This window comes from Chenopodium album, chromosome 1, assembly GCF_948465745.1.
Source record: "Chenopodium album chromosome 1, dcCheAlbu1.1, whole genome shotgun sequence".
Taxonomy (NCBI): domain Eukaryota; kingdom Viridiplantae; phylum Streptophyta; class Magnoliopsida; order Caryophyllales; family Amaranthaceae; genus Chenopodium; species Chenopodium album.
Window position 1 is genome coordinate 7,306,473 of NC_137834.1, and position 15,429 is coordinate 7,321,901.

The window sequence follows — 15,429 nt, forward strand, 5'->3', positions numbered from 1 at the left end:
CGGGAAATCGGGTCGGGACAATCGGGTCGGGTTTTTTTGAACACCCCTAGTCTACATAGGCTGTGCAGTTGGGTGGTGGTTAGGGAGGTCCGGTGGGGGAAGGCGAGGCTAACCGGTGGTTTGGGGATTTTTTTGGTTTTTTTTCTTTTAAAAAAAATTAATTTTTTTTGAACCAATCACGGCTTGACACATGTCAAGTGACCTGATATACTAGTTCATTGACTTTTGTTGACCGGTTAGGGATTGAAGAAAAAGAGGAACTCCCAAAGTTTGGATTATTCCAAAATAATTCAAAGTTGGGATTATTCTAGCAAAATTGATAAAAGTTGGGATTATTATTTCTAATTTTTCCAAAAATCTATATAAAATTAAATTATTTAGCATCCTACTCGCTACGAGATCGGCTTTATATACTAGCTACGAGATCGGCTTTATATACTAGTGATATAATTATCTACTCCATATTTATTAGTTATGTTATTATGGTGAAACCACAAATAGCATGAAAGTAAGTGAAAAAAGAACCTCTCTTTCTAATTTCTATACACTCCTATTCATACTCCCAATCTACTATCTAAAAATCTTTTTTAAAAAAAAAGGAAAAAGAAAAGCTAAATTTCTCGTCGGAGTACGCGCACCAAGAAAATCAAACACACTTTCTCATTTTCTCTTCCACTTTCCTCCCACTCTCTCTCCTCTTAAACCTCAACACCAGCTGCCATGGCTGCCATGGCGGACCCTTCGCCATCTCCGGCGACTCAAGAATCCTCCAATCCTCCCCCTTCTCAATCCCCAATCTCAAACCCTAACCCTAACCCTAACCCTAGCCCTAATTCTAACCTTAGCCCTAATCCTAATCCAAATCCAAATCCGATTCCTAGCGTTAGCAGCTCCGAATCACAACCCAATTCAACCCAACCACCCGCTTCTACGCCTCCGCCACCCGCCCCGCCCGCTATTAGCCCTACTCCGACCTCTGCACCGCCGTTTCAGCCGCCGCCGATCAACCCATACGCTGCGCCGCCGTCGTTTCGGCCTGCTGGTGCTCCTCCCCCGATGCACGTCCCTCAGTTTACTCCAATCCCTCAAAACCCTAATATGCAGGGATTTCAACAGCAGCCAAATCATGGGGTTCCACCACCTGGGGTGAGTTCTGCTCCGCTGCAGCAACAACCATTGATGCCTGGGCAGCAGCAAACAGTGATTCCTGGGCAACAGCAGCAGCCAATGATGCCTGGGCAACAGCAGCAACCAATGATGCCTGGGCAGCAGCCGATGCGGCCGCCGTATATGCCGATGCCTAATGGTTATATGCATCCTCCTCCTCATGGATCTCTTCCCCCCGGTGGGTTTTCCTTTCTCTTTATCCAAGATTTGAATTATTTACAAGCTATGATTTATATATTGTTGACGTTATGATTGGAATTGCAATTGTGGTAAGATAGAATGTAGCACTTGGGATGAAATTAATTTTGGAATTAGGATTTATGGTGTGTGTTTTCTAATGATGCTTTATCCTGTGATTGATGTGTTTTTGAATTGATGTGAAGTATAGAACTTTAGCGGCAAAGACCATTACTTGGTAATTGTAGGTATCTTTTAGGTTTATCTCTATTGCTTAGTCTATCTGATGGAGACGGTATGCATCAAGATGACAATTTTGCATCTTGCTTGAGGTTCGAGTAACAACTATCAAGAAATTAGTTTCGCCTTAAGAAGAAATAGTAAGGAATTGGTTTTGCTTGAGGAAAAAATATTAAGGAATTAGTTTTCATCCATCAAGGAATTATTGAAGAATTAGTTTTGCTCGAGGAGGAAGTATCAAGGAATTAGTTTGAATTGAGGAGGAAATATCAAGGAGTTAGTTTCAATTGAGGAGCAACTATCAAGATAATAGTTATAGAAAACTTCTTTGCCACCCTTCGTCCATTCCTACCTTAGGTGGGAAACTGGGAATCTCATTGGGTTATTGTTGGAGCAATGCGAGCTTTCTTTCTTCCTTTTACTTCTCACTTCCCAACCACCACAAGCCTATATTACACTATCACCTTAGCCATTTGAGGATCATCACAAACATAGACCACCACAAGTCCACAACCATAGGTATCACCAGTCCACCACTATTAGAACATGGGATTGAGCTATATTATTATTGTTGGGAGAATGACTTTCAGTTCCTCGTTACTGTTGTCTTGTAGTTTTTGAAGCCACACTAATATAAGAGTGGCGTTTTCATGCAGTTTGTTTGTGCTTCTTAAAGATCAATATGTTTGTGAGTGGGTGTTTGCAGGTGTAATAATGTTGTTCTGTACCATAGGTTTGCCGCTAATTGTATAATGTTATTTGACTGATATTAATAAGCCTGAAGCTATTGAGATGATATTAATTTAAAATTTGTGGGGTACTAGAAAGTCTGACTATTTTATATCTTTAAGGTAGCTGAGATGAGTTTCAATTTGAATAGCAAAGCATAGATTTTCTAACAGTAGAAGAGGTTATTAACTTGCGTTTTGCTGGGAAGAGTTTGGTTGGGAAAAGATTGGAGAAAATTCTGAAAAATAAATATTGACTAGTTGACGGGGTAACGATGATGGGATGTTTTCTCCTACAGTGTCTTGGTTGAATACGGTGAGAAAGCTCAGAAGGCTTCCTATTGCAGTTGTTTAGAGACTCCTTCTGCAACTTCCTACTTTGGTATGCACATATCCGTAACTTCCTCAGTTTTGTCAATTTATATTTCAAAGTTGGAAAATATTTTAAAGACAATTATATATTTAGTAAACCTTAAATCTGCAAAATCCAGCAGTACTCCATTGCTATATAATGGCTGGTGCTGTATGTCGATTGAGTAGGGTGTTTTTGGTAGTTTAAGGATTCTTTCCTTCCTGGGTTCTTGAGTCTCTGGAGCAGATCATGAGGCCTGCTGAGTTCTTGGTTCCCTTGTTTGGCAAGGTATCATTATCTTTAAACATTGTTTATTTTTCCTTTCCCTTCCTATCTGTCCGTTCTTTTCATTTATATTTCATTATGCATATTGGGCAATTAACAGTTGACATAAAAAAGGTTGACGGGCTAAATTATGGCTTTATGCCATCAATTTTTTGAGTATAGTTGGGATGGTGATATTGTTGTTTACTCATTAGCGATACATGTTAGTTGGTGCGTTGGCTAATTGACAAGGCTACTATTGTTGGAACTGGATATTGCAAGGTAAGCATGCTTGGTGACTTGTTGATTATGAACGTTGTATTGTTTTGTTAATCTTCACCAGGTCTATTCAGCTGCTCATAGTTGCCCTGCTATGCTGCCATATCTCTTATTTGTGATGTGTGGTAACTCTTTTAAAGTTTGTGAAAGTTTTTTTTTTGCCCTTTTTATAATGTATTGTTTTTATTATTATTATATATATATATTTTTTGGTATTATGATTTTATGTTAATTACGAACCTACGCTGACGTGTTTGCATAGATGTGGTTTTTTACATGATATTACAGGAGTTGTTCGCTATCCTTATCCACCGATGGCTCGTCCTCCCTTTCTCTCTCGTCCTGGAGTTACAGTTGGCATGGTTCCCCAACTGCAAAGACCTCCTTTTTTGGGACTTCGTCCACCAATGACTCTTCCAGTTGTTAGGCCTCCTGTTGTTCCAGTTGTTTTACCGCCAGAGAAACCACAAACTACTGTTTATGTTGGCAAGATAGCTCCTTCAGTAGAGAATGATTTTATTCGTTCACTCCTTGAGGTATGTATATCCTGAAAGGTGCATTTTTAAATTTTGTATCATATTCTCTCCTATGCTGTCATGTTGTAATTTTCTTATTTCATATTTTATGTCCCAGTGTTGATTTTGTGATTGTTTGTATATTCTCAGCTATGTGGACCAATAAAGAGTTGGAAGCGTGCTCAGGATCCATCAGATGGAACGCCAAGAAGATTTGGCTTCTGTGAGTTTGAATCTGCTGAAGGGGTTCTCCGAGCTCTACGACTGCTAAGTAAATGCAATGTTGACGGTGAAGAGCTGGTGGTATGTTCTATTTTGCTTGTTATTAAATCTCTTGAAGAAGGAAGCTATAAATGTTGATAATTATACTAATTTCTTATGTGCTTCTATCATCCAATCTCTTGTTTATTATAGACTGGTAATGGCAATATGTTTTTCTTGAGTTTTGCTTCTGAAAGGCCTTTTTTAACTGCAATGAAGCAATTCTGTACTACTAAGTTTTTATTTATTTATTTCTTAAGCTACTAGTAAGCAGTTTTGGAAAATATAGTAATATAATTGCCGGGTTGTAAGTTGCGAACTCTTTTTTTTGGGGGCCAGAGTGACCGCTACTTCTAAACAGAGGTGTAGCTAATAAGAGCATTTCACTTCTAGTTTTTCATTTTCAAGTTAATATCATTTTCAGGGAGATGGCTTTGTGTATTACAGTTTGGTTTATTGTTACTCGATTCACCAGTATGGGATGGGGGTATTGTTACTCAATGCTTACCATTGCTAAATTAGGCTTGAATGTACCCCATCCACGTATTAATTCACCTTTTCTGGGTTGGGGTTTGCAGGGTGGGGGCTGAGGTTAGAAGATCAGGCAACTTTGAATGGTTATAAGTTGCGGTACCTTTTTTTTCTTTTCTTTTGGGATTTTTTTTCATTTCGCCCCTTCTTGACCTTGGGAAATAGGGTTTTCTGATGAGTGAACATAGAGTTAAAGGTGGTTGAATCTGTATAGAATTAATTGTAGATTTCTAAAGGAGTAATTTTTAAAAGAGTATCCGTTCCGCCGTTCGGCATCATTGTATTTTTTTATTAAAAAAAGTTAGAACGTTATATGATATAATTAATAATAAAAAAAGTCAAAGTTGTTAGAATCATCACTATTTTGAAAACTGACAGCGATAAAGTCCAAGCCACTTTTCGTAGTTTTCTGTGTTTACAGTTTTGACTTTTTTTTTTTTTTTTTTTACTATGTTCCTAGCTTTTTAGTTGACCAGAATTTTAATGTGTTTGCCATTGTACAGCTGAATGTTAATCAAGCAACAAGAGAGTATTTAGAACGTTATGTGGAGAAGAAGAAAGAGAACTTAACTAAACCTAGTGAGACTGAAGTTGAGGAAGCCAAGAAAGAGGGAGAAAGTGCACCTGATGCTGAGAAGAGTGAAACTAAAGAGAAGGAAGAACCTGCTAAAATTGCTCCAGAAGAGCCCAAAAAAGATGCAAATGAGACTGAGAACAAGGAAAATGATATGGCCAGTTTTGGCCTTGTTACGGATGAGGATCGTGATGTTGATCGAGAGGCTTTGGATAAGCTCACTAATATGATAGAAGAACGCATAAAGACTAAACCTCTACCACCTCCTCCACCACCAGCACAGAAGGTTGCTGATGGCACAAACAACTCGAACTCCGAAGTGCCTGCTAAATCCGGGGACAAAGACTCTGATGTTAATCCTGTGAAAAACGGTAAGTCGAAGAAAGCTTTTAATTGTTACTTGATGATATTATGTATGCACTTTCATAATTATGGAATCAATGTAAGTTTAGTATGTTAAGTATTCTCAACTATGCTAACCTTTCTGAGGTAACTGCAGAAGATAAAATGGACGATGAGACAACAAGTGAGTCTAAACCTTCAAATAGAGCTGGAACAGAGTCACCTGATAGAAGTAGAAGGTATGATAACAGAAGTCGTGACCGTGATCGACGAGACAAGGAGAGAGAGCTTGATAGATTGGAGAGAGAACGAGAACGTGAAAGAGCAAGGAGAGAGAAGGAGAGAGACTTGGAGATTCTAAAGGCTGAGAGGTTTTACAAAGAGCGCGTTAAGGAATGGGAGACTAGAGAAAAGGAGAGAGAATATGAGCGGAGGCGTGAGAGGGAGAAGGAGAAAGAAAGGGAGCGTGAACGGAGGAGGCTGGTTGCTGAGCAAGAGGATGAAAGCGATGATGATTCTAGGAAAAGGAGACGGAAGTCTGAAATTGAGGATAAGAGGAGGCGACGACGGAGGGAGAAGGAGGATGATATGGCAGACAGACTCAAAGAAGAGGAAGAAATTGTTGAGGCCAAGAAGAGAGCCGAAGAGGAGCAGCAGAGGCAACAAGAAAAACAGGCATTGGAGCTTCCTTCTGTTCCAGTTGATAATGGAAGTGAGAAACCTGCTTCACCGTTGCCTGAAGTTACTGCCAGTGAGATCAAAGATGATATGGAACAGGATCATGATTCTGAAGTGATTCCTGCCCCTGCCCCTGTCCTTGCAAGCCAGACTGGTTAGTGGTTGTACAGTATTAGTATTAATCTTTATTTATTATTATAGATCTCGGCTTCTGCTTATCAATGCCATTCTCTTATTTCCATATATGATTGTTATCTGGCTTCCCTTTGACAGGTGACGGGGTCATTGAAAATGGCGGTACAGATGAACCTACGATAGCACCTGGCTCAACACCAGATGTCAAGCATGTGGGCAATGCCCCAGCCAAAAAGCTTGGATTTGGTTTGGTGGGCTCAGGGAAACGAACGGCTGTGCCGTCTGTCTTCCATGAGGAAGAGGATGATGATGCACAAAAAGAAAAGAAAATGAGGCCTCTTGTACCAATTGATTACTCTACTGAAGAACTTCAAGCCATACACACAAATGATGGAGAGGCACCTCCAATTTCATCTGCTTCTGCTGAATCTGGTAAGCATATTAATCCTAGAGAAGCAAAGTCTGATGTAGAAAGGGATAGAAGTCGGCGTTCTCATGATAGGTCAAGCCATCGGGACCGTGGACATGAACGTGATGGTGACGAGGCTCCGCGAGGTCGGGAGATTTTGGATGCAAAACAATTGATTGATATGATTCCCAAGACTAAAGAAGATTTGTTCTCATATGAAATTAATTGGGTCGTGTATGATGAGGTTAGTTTTAACTTTTCTGCTGGATATTTTTCCATATAAATCTCAACTATGGGCTCTCTGTCTCTAGGCTGTTTTATTCATAACTAGCATGCTTTGTTCATATCTCAGAAACTGTTGTGCTTCATAGTAGCATGTGTAGCTCACTGGTTCCTACTTACTCCATAAATTGCTTGTTTGTATATTTTGTATGCTTTATACCTTGGCCTGTATGCTTTGCACTTAGCTTGTGTGGTTCATGCCCTATCAATAATAGGCTGTACGAGTGGAAGCTTTTTATGCTCTAAAAATTATATCCCCAAAAGAATACTTTCTGGTAACTTCCTTGGAAACAGCTTCCTTGTGTAGCTTTATGCCTATTATTTTCTAGTGTATATATGCCACTGGAATTCCATGTAAGGGATGCATTAGATTCTAAATGTTATCCCTCATCTCTTATTGTGTGATACTATCCTTTGTTCCTCATATGGACCTAACAGAAATCATCCTTGCATAGTTAGATATCTTGTTTTGGTGGAACTTTCTTTTGATTATTAGCTGTAACTGAATGCGTGCTCATAAATATTGCTAACACTAACTCATGTACATGTTCAGAATCGGTTGCATGAAAGAATGAGACCCTGGATTTCCAAGAAGATTACAGAGTTTTTGGGAGAAGAAGAAACCACTTTGGTGGAGTTCATAGTAGAGAGATTCCGGGAACATGTTAAGGCTGAGAAAATGCTGGACGTGCTCCAGCGAATTTTGGATGAGGAAGCCGAAATGTTTGTCCTCAAGATGTGGAGGATGCTTATCTTTGAAATAAAAAAGGTGGAGACAGGTTTGACAACAAGGCCAGGAGCGTGAAGCATTTTGGATCTTCTTGTTCCTGCTGGCAATTTTTTCCCCAATAATTTTTCCATAGTTAAAGAAAATTGTAGGCAAATATGAAGTTGAAGCTCCATTGTTATTGTATGTTTTCTGTTTTACTTTTTCGTAGTTCACAACTTAAACTAGTTAAATGAAATCTAGTTCTATTATTGTTTTTGTCTTCAAAAATGTATCATGAACTGTATATGCAAGAAAGAAAGTTTTCTTCTATGTACATTGTTTCAACATCTCTTGTACTTTGAGCTAAGCAATACTGGAGTTTCCTTCATACTTTCTTAGTTCATATATATGCTGTACTGTTTGTAAACACATTTATCAAAATCTTTGGGTTGGGTCTTCAAACAAGATGAAAAGTCCCTCAATCCTGTACTTCAAGATAAAAAGCAATGACTTTTGGAAGACATAAGCCTTACCAAACCCATTTTGTTAGCTAATTTATTCTGTATTTGTTACTCTTTTAATTGGTTGTTGGCTTAAACTTTGTAGGCCTTGTTTGGTTTGATGGAAAACAATTTTAATTGAATAGGAGAGTATGATTAGTGCTAAAGTCAAAACGTGTTAACTAATTAAATGGAGGTAGTATATGAAAGCCTTGAATTAAGTAGGTAAAAACGTATTATTGTATTGAAATACAGTACATGAACACATAGGAAACATGAACACCAGTGCAGGGAAGTTTTATTTAGTTATACTAGCTGGTAGCTAGTAATTAAGACTGCAGCAGGATTAATTAGATTAGATGAGATGAGATCAACCCCAAAGTACATTGACTTCAATGGAGCCATACTTTCCGGAAATGGTGTTCTTGTCACTTTCACCGGAAGCCTTAACTAGAAAGACGGCTTTGCCGTTTGCAATTTCATCGTCGGGAGAAACAGAATCATAGTCCATCAAGTAAGCTTCAATCTCCATTTCCTTGGCTTCTTCAGGCACATTGACATCGGACCTACTCAAGGGAATGAATTCACCAGGCCTTACTTCAATACGCTGACTTTGCTGCTTATTAAAAAGCGAAAACTGACTGCCAATGCCAAATCGGCCATTTATATTTCCGTAAACGTCTGCAGGGTCTTCCCCATCTCCGTTGATGAGCTTAACACTCAACGTAGCTTGGACATTGTTACTGAACATCACCTTCACTGCTGCATATTCTTGAATGTTGGCCATCTTTTCAGCTATATTCTCCTGCAAATTAAGCCACAATAAATTACGAGTACCAAGCATATCAATTAAAATGATGATTAAATATTTTCCATGAACATTTTACAGTACGTAGTCGTTTGAAATATAATTATCATTAATTAAGGATGTCAATGGGGGCGGGACGGATGTTGACTTTTCCATCCCCATCCCCATCCCTACTTAATATTTTCATCCCCATCCCCATCCCCAAATTTTCCTGCTAATTAAGCCACAATAATATCAAGCATATCAATCATTCAATCAAAATGATGATAAAGTATTTTTAAATGAAAATTTTACATTAGCCGTTTAAAATATAATTACCATAATGTTTTATTGATTATGCAGTTCATAATTGACATTTTATTTCCTAATAATTAATTATATTACTTTATTTTTGGTATAGAATACTTCATTTGTTTTTTTTTAGTTGACACCGTTTGACTTTTATACTATTCACACGACACGCTTTGACTCGCTCTTGTGGTTTATAGATACGATAAAACATATGTGCGTTGGATCTTGTTTGAATCATTTCAATGTATATTTTATTAATATCCACTTTTTATAATTTTACAATGTTGATAATTAGAGATATTAATCGTTAAAAACATGCATTTGGCAATTATTGTAATAATAGAATGGTGTTAACTAAAAAAACAGATGAATTAGTATAACTAGATGAAGCCCGTGCGATGCACGGTTTGTTTGAATTTTTTAAAATAATATTTTTACATATATATTTATGTGCTAAAAATTGTTAAATATTTAGATAAAATTCCTGATATTAAAAGATAATATTTTATATTTAATTAATTTAAACTGGATAATCTCATTCGCCAATTTTGCTTACGTATTAGTTAAATTATTTAATTGTAAAAGAAATTAATAATCTCATATTAAATTGGTAACCACTAAAATTTATTATCCTATGTGGCGCGCTGAAAAAATTAAATCTTACGTGGCTCTCTAAAAACTCGGGAAAAAACTTCTATATATATATATATATGTATATATATCAATTAAAAATTTAAAATGATGATAAAGTATTATAATGTTACAAATATATGTTAGTGACAAATGGATGAATTGAAGAACAGAGCTTAACTAACTAATAAGATTATATATAGGCAGGGGCACTTACCTTAGAAGAAGTATCACCGTCTTGTATATATTTAATCTGTGTGACTTGCGAGTTGCGAATTACAATGCCATACTGCCCACCATTATATAGTAGGAGAAGATCAAGAAATATTCGTTTTTTTCAAAAAAAAATAAAAAAATTATATAGTTGTGTGGGACACTACAAATTCTATTCTTTGCGATTGATAGATTGGAGCTTATCATCATTATTCCATCAATAAGTTTTTTAACAAAAATTTATTCTATGCTCTTTCAAATGAATTATTTTAAAGTTGTCTCATAACACGTTTTGTTCTGCAAATATTTTATTTTAGTTGGAACTTTTAAAAAGTAAAATACATTCCATATGATTTATGCAAGTTATTTTAGTCAAGCAAATTAAATTTTCTACATCGCACACCTCAATTATTGGTTGTCCAATGAACATTAAGGCTAGTCTAATTAATTATTACTGTATTCAAGTATTTTTAATTATTAAAATCTTATTAAAATGTGTAAAAATGGCTAAATTCATAAATGAATTTCAATATGATACCAAGTATGGAGTACTTACTTGATTAGCTGATTTTATATGCTTTATTAAACTAAGAATTTCTAGTTTGCTCCCCATTAACTATTGATTGTAATAAACTGGGCCATGTGGAGGTCTTGTCAAATCTGCAGTAAGTATCTACATTGGTGAGGAAGTCTCCTTCCGTGTTTTTTAAGTGTTATAGTTTGACCAGCACATAGTTTTAGGCAATTTAATTGACTTAAATAAAATAAGAGGTAAGTAGGATAGTTAGAGTATTAAAAAATTATAAAAGAAAGATAGTGGGGTTAATACTTTATTGAAAAGTAATGAATGTGAAAGGAAAGATATAATAAAAAAATAGTTGTAGTAAGTTTGGGTGGGGACCATGATAGGGGCGAAAGATAATATTTTAATGTAGCTTTGTAAACGAAGGTTAAAGTTTTCATGTTCGAATTTGGCCTTGTAAACCCAATTTCGTGGTTTTGTGTGGTCAAATTAAGGTATATATCTCTTTTTTTAATTTTGATTTTATTTATTTTTTTCAGATTTTTTTAAAAATTTTGAGGTGATGGTTGATAAATCTAGATTATATTTGGATTTTTTTGATTTTTTTATCAGAATTTTTTGATGTTCTGGTAAGGGTTTGGGTGGGTTGATCCGGGTTATGGTTAAGATTATGGGTGGATCTGGGTTCATTGTGGGTTGTAGGTTACGGTAGTGGGTCGTTGAAGTCGGTGGTTGTGGGAAAGTTCGGAGGTTGTGGGAAAGTTTGGTGGTGGTGGGAAATTTTTTATGTTTTGGTAAGGGTTTGGGTGGGTGGATACGGTGAGTCTGGGTTTGGGTTCGGTGGTGGGGGTCGTTCATGGTGGTGGTCGTTCTTGCAGGTGGTGGTCTGATGTAGGGGATAGTGGCGGTGGTTAGGGTTTGTTAAGGTGGTGATACGCCGCACCGGTGGTGGTGCGACATGTTTTTATTATTTTTGTAAAAGAAATTTCCGACAGAAATTTTGTCGTAAATTTTGAATGGACTTTGTATCCGTCGGAAATTTACGACGGATTTTTCCGGTGCCGAAAAATTTGGCAACGAGTCGGAATTTCCGTTGTAAAAGTGCTTCTGACAGAATTTTCGTCGGAAAATGTCATTTTTCCTACCAACCCGATTCTGACAACCATTTCTGATGGAATTCAGTCGAAAACGGGTTTTCCGACGGAATTCAGGGTGTTTTCAACGAAATTTTTCCGTTTGAAATGGCATGTTTTCTAGTAGTGAAAAAAGGAAGTGTAATACTTATTAAAACACGGTCAGATTTGGTAAGTGTAACACTTATTAAAACACGGAGGGAGTACTAATGTAGGTTTGTTTGCATAACAAATAATAAAATATTAAAAAGCACATGGGGGTGAGAGAAAGGAGCAGAGAGATAGGTAAATGGGGCCACTTTTAAATGTACCATTGAAAACTTATATAATACCATTAAATATATATTAATATAATTGCTACACGTAGTGAGTATCACATTGAATGAATATATAGTACCACTACATCCATACATGGTACCATTAAATGTTCAATGATGCTGTTTGATCGTCCAGTACTGATACAATTGATCACCCAATGGTACTACTCTAAATTCATAAGTGCATTTACGTGAAATGACCCTATGTCCCTCGTTATGCATTTACTCATACATCACAAACCTCCCTTTAAAAGGCCTCCTTACATGGTTACAAGCATCTCTCTACGTGGATGATAGAGGTAGGTCAATATGGAATTACATTGAGTCTTTGACCAATTAGTGACATAGTCCAAACGGAATCATCAGGCCCATATTGATAGTCATGAACATCCCATACACTATTATTATATAGCATTATACAAGTAGTTTATTTATTGTAAAGCATAATAGTATCATTTTTTTTTTTTTTGACCCGAATAATAGTATCATTGATATATAGGGTATTACATACACATATACACATTTATTTTTTAGTCATCAATAGGTATAATGATTCATACCAATTTTCTAGTCTCTTAAAGATGAGAGAAAATATATATTGGATTTTTTTTATTATTATTATGGTTTGATATACTTCCTCCGTTTTCTTTTATTTGCAACACTTCCTAAAAAGGAAATGTCACAATACTTGCAACACACTATAAAAGGAAAGTTACTTTATGGAAAAAATATACTATTTCCCTTATTTAAAGCACATGACCCACTAAATTACACTCCTAACAACCACTCATACTATTTTAAAGTTTATTATATCATGTAAACCCCACATTTCTTAATTACCGCGTTAAAGGGTGTGTTGCATCTAAAAGAAAACGGAAAAAAGTATTGTTTTGAAGATGTTCAATTCCTTTTTGCTGGTGTCCTTTGATAGGTCCATGCCATCCATCCATTTAAACGGTCCTATATTGATTCCATAATGCTTAAAAGTAAAGAAAACCATTAATTCCTTTTTATTAACAAAAAAAATCTTTCTTATTTGTTTTTCTTATATGCAATCTTGACAAAATTCACAATTAAATTTATTTCAAAAAAAAAAAAGTCGATAGAATTTTCCGAATTTTTTTTAGGGTTTTGTTTGATTTATAAAGTGATTATATTACAATAATATACCATTAAATTTCATTTTTAACAAAGAATGAAGTTTTTCGACAATCATAACATGTACAACCAAAATGAAATCAAATGGAGTAATTTTTTTTTTTTTTTTTTTTTTTGGTGAAAAAATCAAATGGAGTAATAAAACTAACTTGCTAATGAAAATTTTGACTTTATTAATTGTTGAATGTTATTTGTAGTTCATTTGTACATCCAACCACCCCATATGATTCCCACCTTATCCAGTTATTCCTAGCTACATTGCCTACATATACCCCAACTTTCCTTCACTCACTATGCTCCATGATAAAGTATAAAATATATTCTTGGGGCTAACCATTAGCTTAAGTTTAGGGTTGAATTGATCCTTTAATATGGTATCGGAGCCAACGTGACATATAGGTCACGGGTTCAAATCTCATCCAACCCTCCTTCAAAGTGGAATTGATTTGCGCCTAGTATGAGTGGACCTGTGTTGCATCCACATTTCAAGCCCAAAGGGCCTTTCATGTGAGGGGGAGTGATAAAGTATAAAACATATTCCTAGGCCTCAACCTATTTTTTTATACTTCCCCATATTTTCTACTCCGTACTTCATATTTTACTCGATGAATAATATTAATGGGGAAATTTATTAAATTTCGTCCATCTATTGCTACTTTTTTTTTTTTTGGACACAAATCAAAAGCGCGGAATTTTATTAAGGCATCAAGTTTGCAATATCGTTACAAATGACCTCTTGTAATTCAAGAGGGTACTCGTCAAGCCACACACGATATTCACTAAAATTGCAACTTAATTTCGCTAGACAATGCGCTACTTCAATTCATTACCCGATCTCCTCACAAAAGAGAAGGATACCCTTCTACAATCTTTCGAGAGCTTTAAAAAATCTTTGACCACCATGTCGAACTCATTTGGAGGAGTAAATCCCTTTTTCATATGATGAAAAATCTTGATGTTATCGGTTTCAAACACAAAATCTCGAAAAGCTTGCTTTAATAGCCAACACAAAGCATTGCCTCATCGCCATAGCTTCGCGAACTTCAACCTCGAAATCCCCTTGGGAGCACGCACAACAGGCCAACACAACATCACCTACGCTGTCACGAAGCACACCCCCATTCCCAATCTTCTGCTGACCAAAAAAGGCAGCATCAATGTTAAGTTTGTACACGCCATTACTAGGGGCCTTCCACACCGACTCCACCAGCGAAGCTGGACGCTTCACCACAGCCTTCTCAAGCTCATCAGCAAATTCACCAACAAGGCTAGCAGCCTTATGGATCACTTCAATCTCTGGCTTCCTCTTGCCTTCGAAGACCCATCCATTACGTCTCAGCCAAACCCCCTAAGCTAAGCACCAGAACATATCCCACCACCTAGCCTCGGTAATTTTCCCTCTCACAGCAGCACACCACTCACTAAAACCACCTTCCCCACCTGCCTTAGAATCCAACCTTAGAGCTGAAAATTGTTGAAGCTAAAACTTAATAATATGAAAAGGTCGAAGACATATTTTATAAGAGAAGATAATAGAAAGCAACTAAATATGATTCATTTTTCACACTAATTCACGAAAAATACAAAAGATATATATAAGACTAATACTAACAAATTGATAACTTAAACTCCTAAATAATAGGAACTCATACTCCACTAACGGCCAATGCCATTCTCCACTAACAAAGTACTAACAAACTGACCCACTAACACCCACAATGTAATCTTTGACCAATTCATAATAATCCACTCAACTGGACTCCTAAAATTATTGAAATATGATAAACCCACGTACACTAACAATTCTAAATAATAACTAACTTTTGAATCAATTTCCCAAATTCCCCCTTGATTCAAAAGTGGCAGACAATTGTTAAACATTGCAACTAACTCCAACGACACATTACAATAATAACTTGAACTCGAAACTTTTAATGAACTCGACACATCTTAACTCGACACTTTTAATGAACTCGACATTGCAAGGTACCTCGATCAACCCCGACTTTCACAACCCGACCACGACACTATGTTTAGAAGAGCTTAGTCTCTTCCTCTTCGACCTTTTGAGCATAGTTGCTTTGCTTGCTTTGATCACCAACTTGCTCATCTCTTTGTTTAACCCAACAAAGGTCTTCTTTATGCCCATACCTCTTGCAATAGTAGCATTGAACACTACTCATTGATGAACGACCCCAACCACGACCACCACT

General features: G+C 36.5%; 2 protein-coding genes across 3 annotated transcripts; one reads left to right on the plus strand and one right to left on the minus strand.

The window, feature by feature from the left end:
• Positions 1–625: 625 nt before the first annotated feature.
• On the plus strand, positions 626–7,973 carry LOC145641663 (RNA-binding motif protein 25-like). Of its 2 annotated transcripts, none has more exons than XM_081692568.1 (7): positions 626–1,345; positions 3,496–3,743; positions 3,873–4,025; positions 5,018–5,459; positions 5,588–6,262; positions 6,382–6,896; positions 7,488–7,973. In XM_081692568.1, the coding sequence occupies exons 1-7, from the start codon at positions 721–723 to the stop codon at positions 7,737–7,739; spliced, it is 2,910 nt and encodes a 969-aa protein (XP_081548694.1). In that variant the 5' UTR covers positions 626–720; the 3' UTR covers positions 7,740–7,973. The 2 variants fall into 2 exon arrangements, with proteins under 2 accessions (XP_081548694.1, XP_081548701.1); XM_081692575.1 differs by lacking the exon at positions 626–1,345 and adding an exon at positions 2,701–2,952 and having other exon boundaries at positions 3,272–3,743.
• A 387-nt stretch (positions 7,974–8,360) lies between these two features.
• On the minus strand, positions 8,361–10,187 carry LOC145642591 (uncharacterized). Its single transcript, XM_081693808.1, has 2 exons — positions 10,090–10,187; positions 8,361–8,948 (listed from the first exon to the last, which is right to left on the minus strand). Exon 2 carries the CDS (start codon positions 8,928–8,930, stop codon positions 8,514–8,516), a length of 417 nt encoding a protein of 138 aa, XP_081549934.1. The 5' UTR covers positions 8,931–8,948; positions 10,090–10,187; the 3' UTR covers positions 8,361–8,513.
• Positions 10,188–15,429: the final 5,242 nt, after the last annotated feature.